General features: G+C 40.8%; 1 protein-coding gene across 1 annotated transcript; it reads right to left on the reverse strand.

Annotated features, from left to right (window-relative positions):
* Window positions 1–805: 805 nt before the first annotated feature.
* On the reverse strand, window positions 806–18,413 carry ptenb (phosphatase and tensin homolog B). Its single transcript, XM_026914998.3, has 9 exons — window positions 17,436–18,413; window positions 9,864–9,948; window positions 8,367–8,411; window positions 7,982–8,025; window positions 7,632–7,870; window positions 7,212–7,353; window positions 5,075–5,241; window positions 4,725–4,946; window positions 806–4,498 (listed from the first exon to the last, which is right to left on the reverse strand). The coding sequence occupies exons 1-9, from the start codon at window positions 17,512–17,514 to the stop codon at window positions 4,313–4,315; spliced, it is 1,209 nt and encodes a 402-aa protein (XP_026770799.1). The 5' UTR covers window positions 17,515–18,413; the 3' UTR covers window positions 806–4,312.
* Between the last annotated feature and the right edge of the window lie 68 nt (window positions 18,414–18,481).

An 18,481-nucleotide genomic window follows, 5' to 3' on the forward strand; every position in this document is an offset into this window, starting at 1 on the left:
GTTCAGCAATCTTGCCGTCGGTGCTTTTTGGAATGTAGTTAAGGTTTGTAACATGATCTTTCATTAGATTCTGATGAGCCTGAAGTTTTGTTTAGCACCATATTATCTGCGCTGTCTTCCAAAAGCAGCCATACGTCCTGCGGCACTGCAGAAGGTTAGTGAACTCATCACGCCGCTCCAAATGGTTTTCTTGGGCCGTGACTGAGGAATACATTCATGTTTCCTGCATAAACTCAGCCTGGATGGCTCCACTAGGTCCAGCGGCGACGCCGTTATTTACAGACAGCAGGTCCGGATGGTAAATCAGAGGTCATTAGCATTAACACATCTGCAGGCCAGCACTACGGCACGCCGAAGCTCTGCTCAGGTACATTTTTAAAGCCTTAGATTATTGGACTTATGGACGAAAACATCTCCAAGTGTATTTTTATAAGGGAAAATTGCATCCAAAGAGCAGCTTATTTACAAGTGGCTGTAAATATTTTTCAATTCTGTCCCAATAATGTAAATTATGCACAAGAGGAATTTTCTGAGAAGTCAACAGAGAAAAGGCTTGGGCTTGGAGTCAAGCGGCTGCATGCTGCCATGAAATGTAAATATCGCAAAGCTCCACCTCGTGTGCTGCTCAATACCGAGAACCTAACGTATAACTTCACGGTCATGGCTCTACCTGCTCATTTGATAGAAAACTGCCAATAATATGAGGACCATTCTAACATAGCATTGATGTTCTGTAACAAAATTCTATACCAGTCTGAGGAAATATTCTCATACCATAAATAATCTCTTAATAAGGCTGCAGCAGTTGACAAGAATGAGACTTTATTGGATTTATGTGGGGTTTATAACACTAAGATAAAGGGGAGTTTACACATACAATTACAAACAAACAAGTGATTTGTATGAGCATCATAACCTGTACATAACCTATACAATATTTCATACATTGTTGGTTGTGTATTCTCAGTGCATAGCATTACACACAGAGCAACTGTTGCACATCACAAAATTATCTGAACAGGCTGAAATGGAATAAGGCTCTGTTTCTTCAAACGACTGAAAATATACCGAGTTTACATTGCGCCTAAGTGGAACTGAACCCAGAGGAGAAGTGGAGAGGGGAAAATGAGGATGTGGCAGGGGCCAAAGCTCCGTGGGTCCTCTGCAGTGTGTAAAGCCCAGGTGAGTTAGTGCACAGTACCATCCTGTCCGTCTACATGCATGACACCATGTTCTAAAACTGGGTCTAAAACAAGCACTTTTTTTTCTTTTTATTTAAGTAAACGAGGCACTTTGTGGTAACCACAGGCATCATAGCATATTGCACAAATCAGCTAAAACTAATGACATGAAACTTACACACTGGCACCTTAATATATATATTTTTTTAAATCATTAAAGCTGAAACGTAAAATTTTTTGATGCTGCCTGTGAGCTCCACACAAGTTTTTTTTTTGTTTTGTTTTTTTAAACCCGTGCCACATAAAGGATGCAGATGGTTTCAGGAGGTGTTTGTATTTGATGAATTACAGTACTGAAGCTAAGTTGTCTGAATGTGTTGGAGTTAACATGGGGATGGGGTAGTAGAGTTTGTACTGATGTCCTAAGGATGGTTTGTGACCTGATGCTAGCTTGTGATGCCCTTGAACGGATTTGTCCTATTTAAAACAGCATATATTCAGAAATCAAAATACCTGCAGAGGGTCTTGTGAATACTGTCATAAATAATCCTTTTTTCATGTTCAGTCAAAGGTACTACATGGTTCTATGGGGGATGATTATACTAAGACACTTCATTCCATCTTTCATCCTATATATTTCACTGCTTGCATGGCTTTTACTGAGGGGGGCTACTGAAGTATGTGTGTGTGTTTGTGTGTTGGGGAAAATACTGTGGACTGCTGACTGAAACCCTGCAAAAACCTGTAACTGTGCAAAAGTTTAGCACAATATGTTGCTCTGTTATAGTAGCTTTAAATAAGTACTATGTAGTCAGTGCTTGGGCAGAATGGTAGAAAGCAAGAGCAGAAAGTAAGCATCGTCAACTTCAAGTAAGGCAAAGAATACCTCCCTACTGCCTTTGGATGAAAACAAACAAACAAACAAACAAAAAAAATCATCAAGCTTAATTTTGGCAGGTTTTCAGTGATAAAATGTAAACAAAAAAACTGAACCCTTGATGTGTAAGGATGTCTTTTTTTTTTTCCTGGGTTGGCTACTGTACAGCTGCATTACAGAAGACAGAGAACCTCGTTCTCAAACCTCTGGAGAGTGTTCTTTCTAAAAGAAAGCGACTTGTACAGCACGTGTGCAGAATCGGTGAGAAGAGTGAAGCCATGACGTCAACAGCAGGAGAAAGGCAGCTTGCTCACTACCCCTCACCCCTCAGCGATGATTCTTGCCCAAGAGACTGAAAGTCTATTTTCTTTTTGTTCTGGCTCACGACTCACGGTGAGACAGATGGTAAAAATTTGGCATGCCGAAAAAAAAAAAAAAGGAAAATTATACATATTTAAATACTTGTGTGTGTATGTATGTGTGTAATTTTATATATATATATATATATATATATATATATATATATATATATATATATATATATATATATATATATATATATATATATATATATTATAGGGCTTTAATATGTCTGAAGCAAGCACAGGACATGTAAAATCTGTAGCTGCACCTCATTCCAAAAGGAATGAATCCTGTTCAAGAATGGAGGGAGAAGGGGGGCTTTAAAAATGTAGAGAACCCAGCCAGTCAGACAGGAGACGTCTAACAGTCAGAGCACATACACAAGTAGCACATCTGACAGAAGCACCCCTACACAGACACACATTCTTGGCTCCGAAATTATTGTTCATTGTGAGTTTGTAGTTTGGCAGTTTGTAAGCACCAATGTTGAATAAGCAAATGATCCAGGTTTCATTAGACCACACAATAAGGCTACAAACAGTTTGAGGAGCCAAGAATCTGATGTCTGACCAAAAAAAAAAATCAAGGCTAAAAGAAAAAGAAAAAAAAAAAAAAAAAACAGATGGGGAGAAAATGAAACTATGGCATCAAACTCTGGATGAGGTTTCTTATAGCACTTAGGGGAACACAAGCTTACATTCAAGTCTCTTTCAGACACAGCGTTCAGCAGGTATTCTCCACACAGCCAGACCACGAACACAAGCCCCTCACGCAAACCGTCAAGCACACAAGCTCAAGCGTGTTTAGCACATTGACTAGCATGTGATTCGACCCACTGTGGCCATGCAGAAACCTCAAGACAAGTTCCGTCTCATATTGTTAACTTAGTGACGCAGTAAACAGCCTGACTGACTGACATTAAGAGCTTAAAACAAGAACCCAGAAGAGATCTGCTCGATGCCAGCCGATTAATTACACATTAGCAGTTTTAATAGGGAAAAACCCATGTGATATAAAATATAATGCCGCTGATGGCTTAACAATTAATACTAATACACCTGGTGAGAGAATGACGTGGGGCATCACCTTGTAACTAAACATAACCAAACCTTAATGCCAGCAGAAAAGTCGCATATGAAGGGAGAAAAATAAAATCGTATAACATTTATTTATCAACATGGATACTAATTCAATTAGCATGCAAACCTTTGTCCACTATTGTGTCAACATTATTGCAACACTGGTTTCCCTGCTGTGGTAAATTTAACATAAAAACATCACATCACTGACAGAATATTGGGGTTACGGTGTTTTTCTGCTGCATTTGCGGTTAACAGACAAGGGTAAGAGGGAGGGGGCAGTTAAAAGGTCATATAGTCTAATATGCAGAAGAATCATTATTACTATGTTAGTGGCATTGATGCTAGCAGACTATGAATGTTTGCACTGCACTATTTTTTTTTAAAGGGGTGGGTTAGTCTGCGGACAGCACGAAAAGCTTCACAGTAGGTAAAACAGAAGGCCTGATGGATGGACGATCGTGCACTAGAGGAGGGCACACGTAGGGGATGGATACTGACTTTAGCACTGGCCTTGTTATGAACAGGAGATGCAGCAGCACACTTCACCCCCTCCCCTCCCGCTCCCAGCTATGGAGGTGTCAACAACTTTGTCAATAAAATGGGCAAACGAAAAAAGCTAATTGGTCAGGAATAGTGTCCCTAAAACGGAGGCATCTTACATGAGAAATGTCCCACTTATGTACTTCTGTTTCGGAGAGGCAAAAAGAAAAAAAGGACTTGCTTTCAGTTCATATTCAAGTTTTCTCCTTTTTACAACTCTGGTTTATGTAAAGATTCTTTTTTGTCTTCCCATAAACAAAATAATAAGTTCAAACTTTCGTTATCTGCGTGTGTTGATCATCGTCCAGCTGTTCGTTTTCTGGGTCTGAGTCCGTTGTGTCAGAATATCGATAATGGTCCGGTTCATTGTCACTAACATCCGGGGTTACACACGCTGAAGTGCTGGCCTCTGAGTTGGATGGTTCCTCCACTGTTTTTGTGAAATATAGCTTCACCTGTGAGAGAAAGCAAAATTCTCAGAATTTGAAGACAATGTATAAGCGCTAAGCATTTTAAAATTAATTTGTATTTGCTATAACTAAAAAACACACAATAATCTCCTTTTATTTTTTGACATATTTTCCATGTGTTGTTAGGAACATTACTCAAATTAGACTAGCCTATCGACATCTAACTACCAGATACCACATTGCTGCGTATTGTGTGTGAGCCTGAACTCACCTTGAAGTTTGGGGAAAATAATCTGTTGGCTTTGTCTTTGTTGGCCTTATCCAGGTCATTCTTTGTTAAAACCAGGATTAGATAATCCTTGTCATTCTCCCCCCTCTCTGTGCTCTGGATCCCATCCAGGTCCTTCGGTAAACTCCCGTTTTCTACCTTCTCTGAGTTCTCCTCTGGTCCAGGGATGAAGAAAGTGTTCACCCAAAAGTGAAACATCTTGTCCTGTTTAAAATACACAGCACGGTAACTTTTACACCTGATATTTAATTTAGAATAAATTAAAACTTTGTAGTCTCTGCGACATGTGACTGCACTTGCTGTGTGCTGAGGCTGATTTAAGAGCTGCGTACCTTTTTCTTCATCATGTTCTGTTTGTGGAAGAATTCCACTTTGATGTCGCCACACACAGGCAGCGGCTGAGGAAACTCAAAGTGCACATACTTTTCTTCACGCCGCATGTGTGCTGGGTTAGAAGTGTGGATCTTCACCTTCAGCTGGTACACCACAAACTGTGGATCTGCGAGAGAGACATTTTCATACTGTTACTCTCCTCCTCAGAGCGCACACACGCACAGGCACACAAACACGCACACACATATACACCAGCCTTAACATTAAAACCACTGACAGGTGAAGTGAATAACATTAATTATCTCTTTACAGTTGCACCTGTCAAGGGGTGGGATATATTGGGCAACAAGTGAACAGTCAGTTCTCAAAGTTGATGTGTTGGAAGCAGGAAATATGGGCAAGGGTAAGGATCTGAGTGACTTTGACAAGGGCCAAATTGTGATGGCTAGGCGACTAGATCGGAGCATCTCCAAAACGGCAGGTCTTGCGGGGTGTTCCCGGTATGCAGTGGTTAGTACCTACCAAAAGTGGTCCAAGGAAGGACAACCGATGAACCGGTGACAGGGTCATGGGCGCCCAAGGCTCACTGATTCATGTAGGGAGCGAAGGTTAGCCCATCTGGACTAATCCCACAAAAGAGCTACTGTAGCACAAACTGCAGAAGTTGTTAATGCTGGCTATGATAGAAAGGTGTCACAATGCTGTGTATGGGGCTGCGTAGCCACAGACCAGTCAGAGTGCCCATGCTGATCCCTGTCCACCGCCAAAAGCACCTACAATGGGCATGTGAGCATCAGAACTGGAGAATGGAGCAATGGAGCAATGGAAGAAGGTGGCCTGGTCTAATGAATCACGTTTTCTTTTACATCGCGTGGATGGTCGGGTGCGCGTGCATTGCTTACCTGGGGAAGAGATGGCACCAGAATGCACTATGGGAAGAAGGCAAGCCGGTGGAGGAAGTGTGATGGTTTGGGCAATGTTTTACTGGGAAACCTTGGGTCCTGGCTTTAATGTGGATGTTATTTTGACATGTACCACCTACCTAAATATTGTTGCAGACCAAGTACAGCCCTTTATGGCAACAGTATTCCCTAATGACAGTGGACTCTTTCAGCTGGATAATGCGTCCTGCCACACTGCAAAAATTGTTCAGGAATGGTTTGAGGAACATGACAAAATAATTCAAGGTGTTGACTTGGCCTGCAAATTCCCTAGATCTCAATCTATCTATGGGATGTGCTGGACAAACAAGTCCCATCCATGGAGCCCCCGCCTCGCAACTTACAGGACTTAAAGGACTCTAGTGCTAACGTCTTGGTGCCAGATACCATAGCACACCTTCAGAGGTCTTGTGGAGTCCATGCCTCGATGGGTCAGAGCTGTTTTGGCAGCACAAGGGGGACCTACACGATATTAGGCAGGTGGTTTTAATGTTATGGCTGATTGGTGTATATACACAAACACACACATTCATACATAGATATAATGTAGTAAGTGTCTCTGCCTTATTGGTGGAGGATGAGCTTCATTGTACAATTCTACCCATTTAATGGAGTGTACTTATAAATGTTCATGGAAAAGAAAAAAAAAAAAAAAAAAGAACCCAGAAAAAAAAAAAAAAAAAAGGTTTGGGATGGGTTCAGGGCCAGACGTCATCTATAAGGAAAGGGACTGCAACCCAAACCGATAAGTATGATGGCCAAACTGCTCTCTTACAAATACAAACAGTCCCTTTATGACAGAGTCTTGGCAGACTGTCTCAGTAAAAGGCGTAAGTACATCATAATGATGTTCAGTTTGAACCTTCTTCATCTATGGCTAAGTGAGTGAATTGACTGTTTATGAGGTGTACACGCAAGAGCTCCAATTTCAAACCAAAGTAAGCATAAGAAGTGATCTGAACTGATCTCCTGGCAGTCATATGGCTTGTCAGAGAAAACTACATAAAAAATGCAAACTTATGCCTCAAGGGCTACTTCAGTAAAAATGTCACCCAGTATGATCATTCAGAGCTTGAAGGAAGTGTGGATGTGGGGATGGGAGGCTATAATCAGAGCACCAAGAGTGCCTCGACAGGTTAAGTAACAATTCGAGAACTAATAGCAGCTCAGATGCCTGTGAAAACGAAGCACTTACTGCAGGTCCCGCCACTGAACATGGGCACCGTCTCAAACATCATCTTGTGAAAGAGCAGTGCCACCGGTTTGTAGTCAAGCTGGTTCTTCAGAAGGTAGCTGTAGTAGTAGACATATCGCCTCTGACTGGGGATCGTCACACCCTGTAAACAGCAAATTACCAAAATGTCTTCCTCGGTTTACTACGCATTACAGACAACAATACTGGAACTTGTTTTAAATTCAGTTGATGGACTAACCCAGACTTTACTTCAGCAAAGCTAATGACTCTGAGTCTTCCTATAGCATTAAACCTTAACTGTATTTGATCAGATTCAATGATGTGTAAACCTGATTAACCATCTGTTGCAGTGAAAAATGTAAACAGAGTCCAATTTTTCATCGTGCATGAACACACGCAAAGATAAGGCTCTATAATTACCTTCTTGTCTCTGGTCCTGACCTCTCCATAGAAGTCCAGAGCCTCTTTTGCTTTTCCAAACTTGCCTCGGTGTAATAAGTATGCGCAGATCATTACACCCGTCCGGCCCTTTCCAGCTTTACAATGAATGGCAGCCACATGATTGTCATTTTCACTGAGCCACTTATCCAAGTCTTCACAGAATGGTTTGATGAGCTCCAACTGTGGAGGATTATGATCTTCAAACGGGTATTGTGCAACTGCAGGAGACAAACAGAAAGGTCAATGACTTCTTACTAAACCTAATTATTTCAGGGGTTGGGGGGGATGTTATGTTGGGGGAGCTGGGCTTTGCGTGTTTGGCATCTTACCTCTGCAATTAAATTTGGCAGCATCGTAATGTCTCTCTGCACATCTGAAAAGGCAACAAAAAGAAAACATGGCCTGTATTAGCAAACTCTTACAACCAACAAAAAAAAGAAATACTTATTTCAGGCAGGTGAGCCCAAAATGAAACAGTAGATTACTTTTAAGCTAATCTCTTCATGATTTTTGCATAACTAATTAAGCCGAAAAGACAACTCTGGAGAGAGGAGTACGTTTAATTTCTAGGAGAAAACACATGTAGTCCCATTTTATATGATACTTTATGGCTGAAAGAAACACAGACTGATTTACTAACCACCTAATAAAGCAGTTGGCACAATCTCTCAAAAATAAAAATGATGAAAATTATATGACTTAACGTATACTTACAGATTATATATCTTGTAATGATTTTTATGCTTTGAATCCAGAAACCTGTGGAGAGAAAGCGATAATTACATTTCCAGAAACATACGATGTTGAAAGTTGCATCTGTCTCTATGCCTCACTACTTCTGTCCAAACCACTGTCTGATGAGTACGGCTCTCGGCACACAGACCATTACAACACTCGTACCACTCTGACAAACACACCATTTCAGAGCGGTCAGATGCACTGAAGTTCATGCCATTTATATACTATGAGGGCTACAAATGATCTGTGGCAAAAAGTCACTACAATATCATTTCTTTTTCCCCCCTACATTATGTTAAAAAAATAATAACAACATTATATTTAAACGAAGTGTGCACGAATTCCTGTGCTGACCCCTGCCCCTGTAAAAGTAGCTTTCCTCTGCTGCATCATAATTATTTGAGATCATCTCCAATTTCAGATAAACTACTTTAATGTGCAGATTATGTGATGCATCTATGCATATTCCATCAATCTGCAGTGAGACAGCGGGACAGAGTCATGCATCATATTGCTCTTTTTCTGCCCCAAACATGCTCATTCTCCAAATATCGCTGAGTGCACTGTGTTCAGATGGGAGGAGCTGATAGAGAAGTTTATCTCGTTGACGTTAAGTCTAAACCAACATCCAGCTAGGGCTGGGCAATACGATGAAATAACATCGTATTAAATTATGTCACATTTAGGACTGTACGATGTTGAAGAAAAATGTGATATGCGATAACTTGTTAAATAATGCAATATGTGGTACGATAATGTTATAAGGGTGTAAAATCAATTTAAATTATTTTTATCTATATTTAAAACCTGAAAGAAATAACCAACAGACATGTTTCATGTTCTTCTGAGGAAAAGAAAGCATTCTCTGCTATCTGCATCATCCTAAAACTTTGATTTTTCATAATTTTTTGAAGTATTACAATCATTCAGTTATGGCAAGCCCTTGCGATATGCATAACGCGACATTTACATTTGCGATATTTCGATAATTTCGATATATTGTGTAACCCTAGTCACAATACACTTCTGTGAGAGTTTGCAGATATTGTGATATCTTTTTAGAATTATTATATTAAAAAAATATACTTTATCATTATAAACTGATTGGATGGTATTAAATCTTTGTGATTTTCATTTTCAGTGTTCAATAATGAATTATTTTAGACATTAAATAAGAGCATCATTAAAAGCATGCACTGATTTTATTGTTGACTGTTTTGCTGAGTTTCTTAGCAAACTTATATATCATATTAGCATATTGTGTATCTTAGAAATGTCACCAACTATCATGATACAATATATTTTTGTCAAGCAGATTTAAAGCAGACAATGTCAACATCTCTTCCACATGTCATAACCTAAGAATTATCCCAAAAAGCTTGAAAATCTTTGCAACACACGGTACTGCAAGAAAGCAATAGCAAGTTTAACATTGTGTGAACTTTTCTGTTATATCACGTGAGAGCTACTTACCGTACGACGTCGTCTATGTTGTTTCTGTACACCCCCTCGAGTCTCTCAGCAGGAAAGCCCATAGCAATTATGTTGGGATAAATATCTGTTCTGCAGAATTAAGGAAACCCGGCAAAGACATTTCTGGAGAGCTGACAATGTTGCAGCCAACAAAAACGGCCATCGCCACATTCTGGAAAGTAACTGCGCATTTTCAGCCTGTTATGGCTTATAAGCATACTTCATCTCCGTAGAACCATAAAAGGGTGAGCCAAGGGGTACATTACGTTACAGAAACACTTTGTTTCAGACACAGAGAGAAGCAAACACATGAAGGCAACAATAAGCCAAAGTAGAACTTCAACTACTCAGCTAATGTGCCATCCTACTTTCAGTGTGCAGTGAGAGGCCAGAGAACAGACTCCTGGCTAATACACAACAGATGGGCCTCGCTGTAAGAGACTGATGCATGGACCTCTAACCCAGAAGGCCACACAGGGGCACTAAATAAATCACGCTGAGCCTCGGCCCGGCCTGGAATCGCTTTCCTTCCTCACCTTTCTATAACAAGTGCCATGAGAGCTCATCAGTCCTCGCTGCCTGACATTCACACGGAGCAGTGGAGCAGCACACACGCAGGGCTAGAGACACACTTCTTACGACAGAGGCACCTCATGTCAGGGCTCAGCTCAAAAGAGAAACATGTATACAAAGGGGCGAGAAGAAACTGCATTGTAGGGCTGGAGGATATGTTATAACAGTGAAAAAAAATGTGGCAATACACTTTTCAATTTTTTTTTTTTAAAAATAATTACGGACTGGAAGGAGCTGATCTTACATTTTTTATTTTGACTTCATCTTCAAAATAAAAAAAATCTCTTCTATTAGTAAAGATTTTCTCTCTTACTATTTATAAATGAAATGTTTATTAACAATAAACAATATTATTATTTATATAGAACAGACTTTATATGCAACACTGTATCGCCGGCAGGTTGTGAGCAAACCTATAGGTCTATATAATGATACAAATTGTGTATCGTAATAATGCATTCGAGAATCGTGATATTTTTGTCATATCAGGTCAGCCACCCCACTCAGGCAGAAGGGAAACGCTTCAAACGCGACATGTTCGTTTACAGCTAGTGAAGCAGACGGACATGTTGAAGAGGAAATGCCTTCTGTAAGTTAAGCCCTTTTCCAGATTCATTGTTAACCTCACCAATGCAATTCCCTCGACTTCATTTCACTGTCAAACTACAGCATGTGTAGAAGAATTCACACAACTACAAGCCAGACTAGCATGTAATTCCACTATGTTCCTATATTCCCAATGAAATCAGGCATAAAACACCATATCTGGCCAAAACTACACCACTGCTTCTTGTGTACGCGTACTGTTTGTTTCGTGACAGCCCCTTATTGAAAACTATTAAAAGGGCTTTCTGATATCAGAACCGTTTCCTTTCATTATAAAATGAACGATAATGCAAAGACCAAAGAGGAAGCATTTATCGTTTTAAAGGCCACTATAAACAAGCATAAACCAAGAGCAAATGGCAAAGCTGATCCATTTTGTAAACATTCAGGCTCAGCACTGTTGAAATGATTAGTGTACAGATAACTGCTGAAACAGCCTGGGAATATTTAGTGATGAAACTCAGTTGTAGAGTTCACAAAATACCACATTTTCTGAAAAACAATGTTTTGCCAACAAACATGAGAACTAGAAAAATACCTTGTGAATTTATAAGAAAGACATACAACAACAGTGTGCACTCAAAATAAAAATCCTACATTAACAGTCTTCCTACCCACAGACCAGCTGGCACCCATTGCCCTCTCCGTTATTTTCAACATTATACACGTCATATTGATTTATTATTTCATCATTTATACTAAAGTCATAGAAAATCAGAACTTAACTTGTTAACATCTGGTGTTTCTATGGTCTAATGGCGCTGCAGTTTGTTTGGTAAGAGGCATTTTTAAACTGACACGCACCAACTATGAGAGAGGTCTCTGAACTGAACAGCTTGAGGTCCGTGATTTCCTTCTGTGCAGAAACTCTTTATATGACATAAAACCAGGCTCAGCACTACAGACACCTACTCTAAGAGAGATCAACATTGATTGTATAGCATTTCTATTTGTCACACAGAAAAGGACAGAACCAGAATACTTCTGTGATGTCTACCACAAAACAGTGAGACAGTACACTGTTCTGTCTTACTGTATTTAATCATTCTGCAATAATTTCCTTCATTATACGCGTTTACATAAAGACAGCCAAAGACTTCAGTATTCCTCATGAATAAGTACCACGAAGTCTGTATCATGCCAAAAATGCAAACCATATCCTAACTACATTGTTCCACACACTGTTTAATCCTCTCAGCACTGCACATTTCTGACTTTAAGATGCACACACCAGCCTGCAATAAGAGCTTTCCCTCTCACACAAACAGTGCTGTGCTTAAAACCGACATTTGAGTCACTGTTGTAGTTGGACAGCATGAGGTTGATATGTACAGCTTCCCAACTAGAAGGAAAAAAAAAAATTCTTAGGGCAAACTCTGAAACACTTTTCTGCATTCAATTTCTACTTGAACTTCCACTCCAGCAGTTAGCCCATACTTCTTTAATCTTCTTCCACTATCCTGACTGAAGTTCTCCTACGCTGTCCTACAAGCACACAAGCTCTAGAAATTAATCCAATTCTGCCAATACTCCGGCCTTTACTCATCAAAGCTGCACAGATTTGAGCGTACGGAATGACGTCTGAATAAATCTGTGTCTGATTCGTGAAACTCTCACGACATCCAAACGAGCAGTGATTTGAGTGTAAATGATGAATCAGCTTCAGGTGCATGGACAAGCTTCCACCCACTAGTCCCTTATTTACATGACATGTCCTAATTTACCCTCATATACATCTAACTTACATGAAAATCACCCTAAATTAGGCAGGTATTTTGATAGTGAGCCAGTAAAAGGAAATTGTTCAGCTGGCTATCAAGATCTGAAGAAAGAAAGTAAGAAGGAGCAGTCCAAAATGAATAAGGGAGAAAGAGAAGAAAGAGGGGAGAAAAGAGAGAGAGAAATAAATAAATAAATAAATAAATAAAAGTTACAGGTGCTTTTCTCCAAGGTTGCTACAAATATGGAAGTATCCTCCATTTTTTCCATGAAGCTGTTTAAGGCCATAATCAGGTAGAAAACTGAACTGTTTCCAACCTCACCTGCAGGTAGTAATGGGAACTATATTTATAGCTAGGGTTTTTACTCACAGCACAGACACTGTACTGGCAAATCTCACATTTCCACTGAATGCTCTAACAAATCTCATGTAGCCTGAGCGAGCAAACATGTTCCCACACACGCTGCTACAGAAACATGTCCTTCTTCAGCTAAAGTGTGTGTTTCACCAACCCAGCTATAAATAGTCTTCCTAATCAGTTGTTAACCACCAGGTCAACGTCACAATTGTTAAAAAAAAAATCCATCAACAAAATCAAACACAGTGCCATTTACTTTCAAAATGCCTAAAAATTAGAGTTCATATTGAATTCACATTAAAGCAATAATCCAGCGGTTTTCAACCTGGTCTCTACCTATACATCTGTGCATGTACGTTAACCACAGACAAGAGCTTCAACATGTTTCCCTGTTTCCAGTTGATTCAAAGCTCACTCATGAGTCATGGGGCACTTGTTGAGGCGGACAATAAACGTTTTGTAAAAATGGATTCACTAATACTTCAGTCAAAGGACTTTAAACGATAGCCTAAGTCTGTAAAATTCATCCTTTCATAGGTAGAACTACTTTTTCAGAGCAGAGCACTGATGGTTATGGGTTAGCAATGTAGTTGCCTGGATCTGTGCACAGAACCTATAAAAACTGTCGGGAAAGCGTTAAAGTGCACGAGATGGATTGAGAGCCACAAACTGATTCGGTACTTTGACGCATTTCCTTTCGAAACAGGAAGTCAAGGAAAGAGTGTGTCGAAGGGCTTGAGTGATTCTGACAAGACACACCGCAACTCACAGCCAATCTAAAGAAACTTTTAGCAAGCCAGCTAAATAAGCAACTGAGACTTTTAACTGCTGTTTTCAGCTGCGTAGGATTTCTCACTGCCAATTTACCCACTGTGACTTTGTTGTTCACCATCCTGCAACAGAGGTTTCCAACCACCATGCCTTGGTTTAGTACCTCTACAGCAGTAGTACCACAGAGACAAGCTTTACTAACAAGCCTCAAAATATCTCAATCTTCGCTCTTTCACTGTATCATACACGCATAATAGCTGCGGGTATGCTACCTGCACCGTAACACACAGACCATCACAGTCCATGATGTTTGGAAGTGAAGTCACGTTTGAGCTGATTTTGGAGAAGGAATGAGTGCAGACCTAGACACACACACACACACACACACACACTCCAGATTTTCAACACAAAAGGAATGGTTTTTAAAGGGAACAATGTGCCAAAAGCTGCACAACCAAAACTACACGAATGACCACGTTTGATGTTAACTAGAAGCTAGTACAGCGCGATATCTGCAGTTTGTTTATGGGGGTGGGACACATGCCTTCTAGAGAGCATTTGATTGGAGGCAAATCAGACAATTACAGGATGAGTCATCAAAAATCTTTCTCTGTTTTCATGGAAATGATAAAATGCAAAATAAAAATATCTGGAAAAAATGTCATTTTTAAATATATTTGCGTCCTGAATGGCAAAACACTTGTGTGTACACACACACACACACACACACACACACTAAATAAATAAATAAATAAATAAATAAATAAATAAATAAACACTCCTCCACAACACTGATTCTGACTTCATGGACACTTTAAGTAACAGAAATTACTTTTACTGTTTTGCTACAGTGTTGGGAAATTAAATAAAGCTACAGGAAGCGCTTTTGAATGACATCTCATTTACTCCCTTTAAGACCTGTATTGTTAGTATAAAGGTTATAGCTTCAACTTTACGTCATAGTCGCACACTGTAAACAGTTATTAACAGTTATTGTAAACCGTTTAAATGCAAAAGCTGCTCTCAGATGTCTTATTTCTGTTTTGCATCTTCCATTCTTGTTTAGTTCAGGGAAATGTCAAAATGAATGTCATAAAGAAACAAATATATATGCTATGAATGCAGTGAATAGAGTGCACATATGCGTACAAGAGCAGCTTTATGCACAGTGCAAATGAATGCAAATTTTGAAACGATGACTGTGCACACATGCACTGCAAAAAGAAAAGAAAAAAAAAAAAAGAATTACTTCTTAACGGTAACACTATAGCCTTTAGGTTCAGTAACACCATGTGGTCTGCTAGAGCCTATAGTTTCAAGAACACCATCTGGTCTACTTCTGTGAGTGCAGATAGGTTTACTTATATAAAAGCAACTAATTAGTTCTGGATGGGAATTTGAATCTGTAGCAAGCTCAGGCATCATATAATCTAGGCCTAAATAAAATGGATGATAATTTGTGCTCTCAGAAAGAAGAAATCCTGCTAATAAATCAGCCGACTAACCGCAGATTTTACCCTGGAATGTGGTACGAAATGCTACACCTAGAAAGCAAGGTGAATGAGATGCCACTACATAAATATCTAATTCATGACCAAAGCAGAAATGTGTGAAACTTCACAAATGGGCAGTGTGAAGTGAAAAGGAGTAGTTTGCGTGATGAGCCTAAAGTTTCACCAGCTCCATTTAACAGCCAAACACTGAGCCAACACGATTCATCACTTATCTGTCGAGTAGTAATGAATATAACTCAGGGTGGCAGTTGTTTGGAGATTTGTGTGTTCCCACTTTTAACACAAACTGCAGTCTATGAAGGTCTTGTAATTAACTGATGAGCTGAGGTAGATGATTAAATGAACAAGAATACTAAATCCTGACAGAACCATGGCCATCATTCACAAATGGAGTCTCGAAACCCTTGGAACTAGTCTCGGCCACTTCACCCACCTCCACACACACACACACACACAAAAGAAAAAGAAAAAACGTGACCTTTTAACATCTACCACAACTGCCAATATAATTTTAAGCAGCTGAACATGGAAAAAGGATTGCCACTTCCTTTAACAGGCAGGGTGGCTCAGGCATTAGTGACTGGTCTGCACTAGTGATTGGAAGGGTTGTGTCTCACAAAAGTGGTCGTGAGTTCGAATCCCCAGTCCAGAGGATTCTTACTTTTACTGTTTGGCCCCTGAGCAAGACCCTTAACCCTCAACTGCTCAGCTCAAGTGTAAATCACTCTGGATGAAAGTGTCTGCCTAATGAGTAACCGTAAATGTAAAGTAAAGAGCTGTGTGTGCGTGCAGTCCCAGCCTGTAATGCATTCGGACACAAATCAGACGATAAAGCTGGATGGTAAGGATGAGTGCAAGCGTTCCCCATACAGAAATGCAACATGCAGGGAAGTGTGTGAAGCCTCCGTTCTCCTGCCAAAGACAAACCTTTCATTTACCTGATCCAAAAAAAGCAAACTAACAAAATCATCACACAGACAGACGTAAGGTAATAAGGACTATTCTGTGTAAATGGACAGAACAAATCGCAAAGAATATTCAGCTTAACCCTAAAGATCTGATTTCTTTCAGGGGACAAAAAAAAAAAAAAAAAATCTCAGTAATTTTTTTTTGGATATGAGCCGTCCAATTTGGCAATCTGTTTGGTTTAAAGGGGCTCTTAACATCAGCCATTTTCTGCAAGCAGCTGATGCAATGCTCCTTTGTGTGTAGCCCTGATGGTGAGTGTAATCTTGCGTTATGTAGGCCAGCCGATCCTCTGCGCACAGCACCACACCACCACCACAACACAGTATCACACCACACCGCACCGCACCACAACACCACACCGCCACCAACACAACACAGCACCACACCGCCACCAACACAACACAGCACCAACACCACACCGCACCACACCGCACAACACCACACAGCATCACAACACCACCATAACACAACATTACACCACACATCACATCACCACACCAGCACCACACTTTTGTTTCTGATCAAAACCCCAGCTAGCTTCAGCGAGCTCACGATCACACTCCGACACTGAAGCGACCATCACATGCAACAGCAGTATCAGAAGAAAGAGAAGAAAGAAATCAGTAGGCGAACAGATGACAGGATATTCAGCAGCTAGTCTGCGACCTCTCAGGCAGAACAGAGACACTGAAGCGACCAGCAGCAGCTCTAACAATCACTTCAGGCGAATTAAAACCCATTAACGGAGACATTTCCGAGCAGATGTGTGATGATCCTGATAATGCAGACTTTGCCACTGGATGGAGATGTGATGTCATGCTGACAGACTGTATGATCACTGCTTGCTCTGACAGCCTGCCACTCTCACTGCTAACAGTCTGAGCACAAAAGGGTTAATGTTCACTTCATTTCCTTCACTGATGCTCAGCTGAGCTAATCAGACCAGGGGTCAAAACCTCATTCACATACCTTATACACACACATGCACTCCTACACACTCATTATATTCATGTTAATAAAGAAAGAAACACATGAAGTAGGTGTGATTGTAAAGAGGATACACGTCAAGTCCAAATCAAACCCATCCTCCTGGTATCTCCTTTTGTTTCGGCTGACCATCTTCTGTATGATCGTAGCCATAGCTGTGAAAGGAGTCTTTAGGGTTTTTAAAGTAATCGAGAGTATCGTGGCCTCCGGGTGAAATGCCGTCGTTAAGGCTTTTTTTCCTCTTCGGGCTTTTTTTTTTGTAACGCAGTCCTTTCGGATGCGCTAGCTTTAGCGTTAGCGTTAGCTTCACCTGCTAGCTAGCGGCCGTGTGCTGGCTGCTGCTGCTGCTGCTGCTCGCTCCTACAGAAGGAGGGCCTCGAGCAGGCCCGGCCGCCCAAATCCACACCGACACGGCCAGAAATCCTCCGGCTACGAAGGTACACGCGTCTCCACGTCTCACAGAGAGATGTTTCCGAAGCACGCCAAGTCTCTGAATCCGCCGCAGTCGCCGTGATTGTGCCCGAAATGCGGAGAGAAAATCCTCTCCGACGTTTCTAAAGCAGAATATGAGCAGCAGCAGCAGCAGCAGCAGCGGCAGCGGCGGCGGCGGCGGCGCAGGAGGAGGCGGCAGGCGGCAGCAGGCAGCAGGCAGGCGGCTCCGTGGGGCTCTAACGAGCGGCTAGCTGGCTAGCTAGCGAGTTAGCAGGTACGTACATCTTAAAAATACATAAAAACGCGTCAAAATTCAACCATCCACGTCGTCGTCAGTATTCCAATACATAAAGAGAAATTTGACAGCCTCCACCATACGATTAAAAAAAAAAAACCCTCCTCGGTTATATTTGTAAAGAAGGAGCTGTTTGCGTTAGACTCCAGCTCTCGTCCCCGCTTTTCCTCTCAGTGGCTCCTGCGCTGCTAAACTTCCATCATGGCTTCCAATAAGAAAAGGGGTAGGCTCAGCCACAATGGTGCTCCGCGGCACAAAATAGTTCCCCGAGACACAACGTTTTCAACAGTTATACTTTAGAAAATCACTGCCACGATTGTTAGTTTTGTATAAACCATAGATAAGCGGTTAGGTTCACACGCACAGTGTGTTATTTGTCGATTTTACCCATAT

This window comes from Pangasianodon hypophthalmus, chromosome 12 (genome assembly GCF_027358585.1).
Source record: "Pangasianodon hypophthalmus isolate fPanHyp1 chromosome 12, fPanHyp1.pri, whole genome shotgun sequence".
Classification (NCBI taxonomy): domain Eukaryota; kingdom Metazoa; phylum Chordata; class Actinopteri; order Siluriformes; family Pangasiidae; genus Pangasianodon; species Pangasianodon hypophthalmus.